The following is an 8105-nucleotide window of genomic DNA, read 5'->3' on the forward strand; positions in this document are numbered from 1 at the left end:
GGTTGGTGCAAACCTGGTCGGGCCGAAAACGCTATTAGTTGTGGTAGCTTCTGGTTGGATAACGAAAAAACGCCCCAGTTGAGTCTGCTGAACGCGACCAATGTCGCATCTCTGGTATCTAAAGGCCATTCTACATTGGTCGTATCGCAGCGTCGGAAGCATCATACGACTTTAAAATTGAAGCATCGGATTGGCTGAAGCAACAAGCTTGTAACTTGCGACGTCTACGATACGACAACGTAGAATGGCCTTAAGCCTCTAGTTTCTCTGTGTTCTGAGTTAAGCGGGGAGCACAGACTCTTGCATAACGCATAACACGTAATGCATAAGAATATGTACCACCGTCGATTAGCATTAATTGGAGTTGGCGGAAGGGGCCTTAAATAATTGATAAACTGTGCAAGATTTAATATCAAAAGATTGGACTTCACGCATGTGTTAAATTGTCGCAAATTGCAATTGATTTTTTATATGACGATCTGGTATGACAGACGCAAGAAGTTTAAAAGAAGCTATCGAGCAATATGAAACCCAGGTATAATATTAAAAATTAGAAGAAGGTCGTCTATACTAATATAAGTTTTCTAAAGAGATATAGCTTTATTTCTTGAAAAAACTAACTATTGCACTTGATTAATACTAACAAAAACATCTTTTTTTCATTAACGTTAATCAACTTTAATCTGATAGCAAATAGCATTTTGCGAGTAAATTGTCAGCAAACTCGATCAGATTCCCACTACAAAACCTATTCCCACTATAAAATCTATAACTCGATTAGATTCTCACTATAAAACCTGTTTCTATACTATAAAACCTGAGCCATCTGTGTCCGTATTTGACTATGGATCTACCGACAGACCGAAAGAAGACAGAATCTGCTGACATATTATGCCTATTCAGCAGATTGGTGAATAGGGTCTGCGCGCACCAAGAATTTAATGGCAGATTGGCAATAGAAACTGAATAGGAACTGCAAAATTTTGCTCTGTTTCTGCTGCCAATCTGCTGGAAAAGCATGTCAGCAGACTTTTTCTTACAGAGTTTGCTGACATTGTTAAATAATACGAGCCCTGTGTGTAATTTGTTGTCTTGCTGTAATCAAGAATTGATAGCACGCTCTGTCTTCGTAGACTTTACTGTCTGAGTAGTTGATTTATTCATATAAACGGTCCTGTTTATAACCTTAAATTATTTATATTAATTCGAATTTATTTGCAATTACTTTTATTTAGCGCTTTTTGTTTACTTTTGCAGCTGTCGCAAGTGGATGCAACACTATCTACAACGCCAAAAGGTCCTTACAGAGACAACTTGCTCAGCTTGAAATCTGACATTAACGAACTTATTTTCTTGACGAAAGAAAGTTTGCAAAATCTTGAAGAAAATGTAGAAAACACAAATGAAGACGATAATCCTGATGACAAGACGGAGGATCTATTGGACAGAGAATATGTCTTTTTCAAGGTTTATTTTAGAAATTATTGTTAATTTTTGTCAGAAGACTAGGCTGTTTTACTATCTTTATCTTTCTTATTAGTTGAAATAAATTAGTTATCATTAAAAATAAATAAATTATCTAAAGTAGAACAATATAAAGTGTATGTTTTATCATATGCAGATTTTGTTGCAGCATATTTTCACAATTTTCAAACATTATGAATGTATATATAAAATTTGGTATGTAAAGTTATATTATTAAAACAACTTTGATGCATTATTAAATGTTGTTTAAATCCATTAGGCAGAGCTGGAAAAATCTTCAAACAGTAAAGATGAACAGGACAACAAAACTGTAGCTGCTTCTGGTAGCATTGAAGTCAGTATACAACTATTCTCTATATCATAGCAGTGACGCATTTATACGGTGCAAGTTAACCTTTTAGGACGAATTAAAGGAGCTAGAGGGTACGAAATGTAAAGCTCCTCATGGCAGTACTTGGGGAGGTATCAGTTATCATAATGCTATGGTATGTTCTGTTTATAAGGACAGTGGTGAAGCAATTAAAGATGTTAATGACATTAAGGCAAGTTAATATTAATGATAAAATTGTTATATATTCTAACTTATAATTTGTTCTTATTGTTTCGTTCTTAAATTTGATCATTAATCCCAGGTTCGAGTTTTCTTTCTCAATCCAACACACAAGGAAATGATCCCATGTCCATATTTTCTCAATGGTAGTTGTAAATTTTCCGATGAAAATTGCCATTATTGTCATGGCAAAATTGTGCCGTTTTCAAGCTTACAGGAATACAAGTAATTTTTTCCGGTTAATTAAAAGATTTATATTATTCACAATTTACTTCAGTGTAACACTTTTGATTTACAGGGAGCCTGATTTTCATAACATCAAAATAGGAAGCAAGGTGTTAACTAAACAAAAAAATAATATGTGGTATAGATCCATTGTTTTAAAATTGCCTGAAAAGAATGGAGATGAATACAGAGTAAAGTTTGAATCAAGTGGCAAAATTGTAGAAGCCGGTTTACAAGATCTCTTACCTTTAGGTAAAAAGTTTTAAAAATTAATTACATACACACCATTTATAGCTTTTTTGAAAAAGTATTATTTATAGATAACACAGGTATTTATTGTTTACAGATGACACAAATTCAGAAGTGTCAAATACATCTGATAGCAATAACGATGATGAAGATGCGAATAATGTTGATAATGAATTACAACCCAACTCGTACATAAATAACCAATTAGTTCATAAATCTCTTTTGACATTACAATCCAATGAACCTTTAGGAAATTGGGAAAAACACACACGTGGCATTGGTAGTAAATTAATGATGCAAATGGGTTATGTGATTGGTACTGGTCTTGGAAAATGGAGTGATGGTAGAATAGAACCTGTTGAAACTCAAGTTTTGCCTGCAGGAAAATCGTTAGGTTTGTTTACAGTTTCTCTGATCGTGCAATACAGTATTAATTTGCTGCATTTTTTCAGATTACTGCATGGAATTACGTGAATTTGCTGGTGATGATAAAGATTTGTTTTCTGCAGAACGTAACATGCGTAAACAACAACAGAAGTTAGAGCAGCAAAGAGAAAGACAGTATCAAAAACAAAAACAAAAAGATGATAATGATGTGTTTAATTTTATAAATAAAGCGTTAAGTGATAAACGTAAGTTAAGAAAAGAACAATGTTTATTGAATATGATTAAGATAATGCTTATTATATTTAAATATTGTTAATTATTCTTGTGCAGCTGAAGAAAATATAGCTAGTAGTTTGCAAAGCAAAGATAAACTTAAAACAGAATCTAATAGGAATCTAAATGTAGCTAGTTTTCAAATTGGAGAACACATAAATCGTTTAGAAAGAGAATCATCGAAACTCAAAGAATCATTAACAAAGCATGCCAAGGGTAGTGTATTTTACAATAGCATTGCAATGAAGTATAATGAAAAGCAAAAGGAACTTACTAATTTAAGAGCTTCTGAAAAAAGCATCGTTGCCGAACAAAATCAAAGGAAGAACAAAGTTAAATTATCTATATTTTGATACCTACATGATAACATGGCAACAATGGGATACGTACGTGCGCGCGATTCTCTCTCTCTCTCTCTCTCTCTCTCTCTCTCTCACTTATATTAGGTATGCTGTATATAAAGCGAATCTAAATACATTGTTTCATTAATGTTTTTCATATGAATACAAGTTTTTCTCTTATAAATAGCCTAACAACTGATTTATGTCCGGTGATTGAAAAATCAGTAATACAGGATGTCACAAAAAGGTCAGAGCACTAGGTTATATCGGAAACGTATCTCCGCAAAAAAAATTTCATACAAAAGTTGCAGGGTACCAAGTTGGTCATCATATATATTGGTTTGACCTTGAGCTATTTTGGGAATGTTACGTCAAGATTTAAAGAGTCCCTTTGCCTTTTATGTGTGCGTGCGAGCATACATGCGTACGCGCGTGCATTCCGAGTTATTTAGAAATTCCAAACAGTGTTCGATGATCATGTGTGCGCGCGCACACGCAACACACACGCGCGCGAGAGGTAAAGGACTCACTTTAATAAAGCACTCCAAGAGGTGTAAATCTGACCGCGCAACCTACGCGTGATGCACCCTGGATAATGTCGGGCGGTACTTAAACTTTAGCGGCGTATATCTCGAATAGTTTTTGCTTAAATGAAACCTAATTATACTGTTTTAAAAAGACCTCAACGTCGGCTACAAGAATTTAACAAAAAATAGGAGTTTTTGTTTAAAAAAAACTCAGGGTGATTTTAACGTAACATTCTCAAGATCATTTAAGGCCAAACCAATATCGCCAAATAATGAATAACTTGATACCTTACACTTTGATACGAGTTTTTTTTGAAAACGTCATTTTTTTTAGATAATTCGGTATCCCGATTTTTCTGTGACACCCTGTAAATTGAGAAATTTTCGACCTGACCAAAAAAGGGAGCGTCCCGTTAGCGCTGTGCAATAGCACACATCTACACACAATGCAATAAAGCTATTATTATTATTATTATTATTATTATTAATGCTAAATACACCATAATGAAAATTGCTTAAACATTTAAGAATTTTAAACACCACCGTATATGTGAATACATCAAATACGGTCAAATATGATTCGTACCAAATCGGGTGCAAATCTACAGGATCCTAAGATTTGACTATTTAGAATATCTATTTCAAATGTGATCGTTCGACTGATAGCGTCAGTTTTTTTATATCGCTTTTGCAATTTGGAACGTTCCCTCGTTACGTGGAACAGTAATGAAAAACAACCAGAAGCTATAAAGATTAGCATCTCTCGCTTCCATTATTTATTTTGCTGTTTTAAGACAGATTCTCAACTTTACTTTAGTTCAATAAAATGTAATTAAAACATAAAGTCTTATAAACAAAGACATAAAAAAGCATTCTGAGGATAGAATTATATCAATTTTATTCTCAGACGTCTTAACTTCTATTAGCACGATTACCCCACCCACGACGATGTGTGTCTTTATATTCATCCATTGCACGTAGTTGTTCGAGATATTCAGGATCGTCTTTTTCTTCTTTTTTTTCCTTCAAAACGGTTTCACTATCCTCATTATTTGATATTATACCTTTATTCGCCATATCTTGTAAACATCGAGAATTAGTTACATTATGTTGCGATGAATCGGGCCAGCTGGAAATAACACAAATTTTTTGTTATTACCAATTTTTCTTATCAATTCCAAAGTTTAATAAAAAAAAATGTTTATTGAATATACACTATTCAACAAAAAATAGAGAACACTTTTGAACACGCTCAAAATTGCGCAATATTCAGAACACAGTAATTCGATGAAAAATTATCGCAGACAAAAAATTGATAAAGTATTTGAAAGCTTGAAATCTCTATATTTGAAATAGGTAATTGATACTTCAATCTGACTCATCTTTTACCCTGGCTCTACAATAAATTTTTAAGCCTTAAGTCATAAGAAATTGATTAATCATAATCGATTATTCTTCTTACTTTAGACTGTGATTAGTCCATTTCTTACGGTTTACGCCTTACCATATTACTTGCATTATAGATGACCTTTAATAGTCTTGAATTTTTGACTGACGTAATCTCTACTTACTCTCCATCCTTGACCTTTTGCTCGTAAAACTCTTGCACTGTTAAAACTGGTAAACTTGGATAGCCTGCTCCAAAAACTTTCTTTTGTATTTCGTCACGTGTAATGATAATGGGTTGCAGTTTTGGAGCTGGTAATTTTTGCTTTTTTTGTATTTCAGAAGTCGAAGTTTGCATCGGTTTCATTTCCTTCATATTCTCCAAAATCATTTTCTCCCTTTTCAAGAAATTTAAGTCATCAACGATTCGAACTGCATATAATTTTATAAGAGTAACAAAATATTCTCTCTTAAATTCGTCATCAATGTTAGGATTATCTAAGTTCTTCTTTAAAGTATCCAAACGAGATTCCAAATCTTTCTCCTGTTGATATCTTTGTAACTTTGTATTTCTACGGATCACCTAAAATAAGCAGAATTAAAATAATTATACTTTATAACAGTTTACAACAATCATATAATTAAAAAACCCAACCATATTCTCTAACATCCTTGATTCTGATGTATTTTCATTATCTCCTGTTTCCTTTTTCTCATCAACTTTACTAATTTCTGGTATTTCAACATCTGTTATCAGACCGTATGCTTTTAGTCGCTTTAAAAAATCTATAAAATAGATTTCTGCTACTTTAACCAAATGCATTCTATCATCGGTAACGCATAACTGATTGGTAAGTTTTCCCAATAGAGCCGGTAATAAAAAATACTTGATATTCTCCGTGGCTACTTCTTCAAAAGTTTCGTTATCGCTAAACATATCTACTATAGACACAAGTCTCGTTGCATCCTCAAACATGTGCATTGTTCGTTTTATGTCCAACTGCAACAAATAACAAGAAAAGAAAAAAGCTATTATAATTTTTATTGCAATAACAAACGAGTTCTACTTTAAATAGAAATAAATTTTGGGTAAATATGCTGAATAGGGGAGCATTCTCCGATAATCTTGACCTATCTTGTCTAAGAAATTGATCAATTACATCGAATCCGGGAAGAATAAGTGACTGTGATTCGCCCATTTCTTACGGCTTAAGGCTGAAAACACCTATTGTAGATCCAGGGTTAATCAAACTAAACGACTTACTGTACAATGAACAACTAGTAGATGCGAAAAATCATAGTCACTTATTTAGATTAAAACTGGTTAAGACTTCAGATTTCCGACTATCGACTCATTGTAGAATCAGCTAAATAGTAAGACTCTACAAAAAAATCAGAATTTAAAAATCTCACCTGTACTTTCGAACTGTTCGTTGGTTCTACCGTAGCATTAATATTGTTAAACATTTCGAAAGCGTTGTCAAATAATTCCGACAACGTTGCAGGATCATTCTTGGTAAAAGTGCAATGGACGGCCATCCTCTTAAAAATCGATTAAATTATACTCATTCGACGCGTTTTTCCATAAAACGAAAGAATCTGAGAAAAAAGCGTCGCTCTGCCCAGCGAATCGAGATATTAAACGTTAAAGTTCACGACTATTCGGGTTAGAATATCCGTCATGGTCATGTAACACTGTGATGTGAATAGACCCGTGTTTTATTTTATATCGGCGGCGGCGTTTGAGGTAAAATAGCTCGGCAGTGACGGCGTTCGGCGGAAATTTCAAAATCGGCGGCGGCGGAATACCTGGGTGCTCCCCAGGTATCATGTCATCCTTATCTAATGTACGATAAACAACAAGGATAGAGTGATACCTGGATCAGGGTTGATCAAGATTATCCCATTAACTCTTAGGCCCAGTTTCACAACTCACGGTTAACTCTTAACCGAGATTCAACTTATTTCTCATCTTTTTCCAATTCTAGAATTGAAAAGAGATAATGAACAAGTTGAACCTCGGTTAAGAATTAACCGTCAGTTGTGAAACTGGGCCTTAGTAAATTCGATAAGTGTGGTGTCACTAATAATGTAATAGTGGTGAAGAAAATTTCATTAAAATTTCACTGAAAAATAAAATATAATTAATCTTGAAAAATAAAAATATGTAAGTCCCGCATAAAAACATACTACTAATATCATTAGCGCAATAAGTAAATTCGATAAAAAATTTCATTAAAATTTTAATGAAACTTTTTGAAATTTTAATGAAATTTTTTATCGAATTTACTTATTGCACTATAAGTGATACTAATAGTATATTTTTATGCGGGATTTATATTTTTATTTTTCAAGATTAATTATATTTTATTTTTCTTTTATAATATAAATATTTAAATATGGAAATACCTATATATAAAAAAATATTGTTTTTTATTGTAGAAAAAACATTTTTGTTATTTCATATAATTTAATAAAATATTTAATTTATCTCGTAAAATCTATATTGTAATTATTTCAATATTTTAAGTAGTTAAAATAAAATTAAGATATTTTGATTTAGTAAAAACAATACTTTTCGAAATTAATTTTTTATTTAATTTAAATTAATTCTATGTCAACGTAATTTTAACGGTATTAGTTTTTTGTTCAACTTTTCGTTTAACTAAATTAAATTTATGA

General features: G+C 32.4%; 2 protein-coding genes across 2 annotated transcripts; one reads left to right on the top strand and one right to left on the bottom strand.

The window, feature by feature from the left end:
- Window positions 1-346: 346 nt before the first annotated feature.
- On the top strand, window positions 347-3545 carry LOC108770323 (zinc finger CCCH-type with G patch domain-containing protein). Its single transcript, XM_018521871.1, has 9 exons — window positions 347-535; window positions 1258-1467; window positions 1745-1819; window positions 1887-2027; window positions 2118-2260; window positions 2334-2512; window positions 2607-2903; window positions 2962-3141; window positions 3227-3545. The coding sequence occupies exons 1-9, from the start codon at window positions 485-487 to the stop codon at window positions 3520-3522; spliced, it is 1572 nt and encodes a 523-aa protein (XP_018377373.1). The 5' UTR covers window positions 347-484; the 3' UTR covers window positions 3523-3545.
- Tap42 (immunoglobulin binding protein Tap42) lies at window positions 3498-7129 on the bottom strand. Its single transcript, XM_018521872.1, has 4 exons — window positions 6837-7129; window positions 6079-6423; window positions 5609-6006; window positions 3498-5166 (listed from the first exon to the last, which is right to left on the bottom strand). Exons 1-4 carry the CDS (start codon window positions 6960-6962, stop codon window positions 4950-4952), a joined length of 1086 nt encoding a protein of 361 aa, XP_018377374.1. The 5' UTR covers window positions 6963-7129; the 3' UTR covers window positions 3498-4949.
- Window positions 7130-8105: the final 976 nt, after the last annotated feature.

Source organism: Trachymyrmex cornetzi, unplaced genomic scaffold (assembly GCF_001594075.2).
Source record: "Trachymyrmex cornetzi isolate Tcor2-1 unplaced genomic scaffold, Tcor1.1 scaffold124, whole genome shotgun sequence".
Lineage (NCBI taxonomy): Eukaryota > Metazoa > Arthropoda > Insecta > Hymenoptera > Formicidae > Trachymyrmex > Trachymyrmex cornetzi.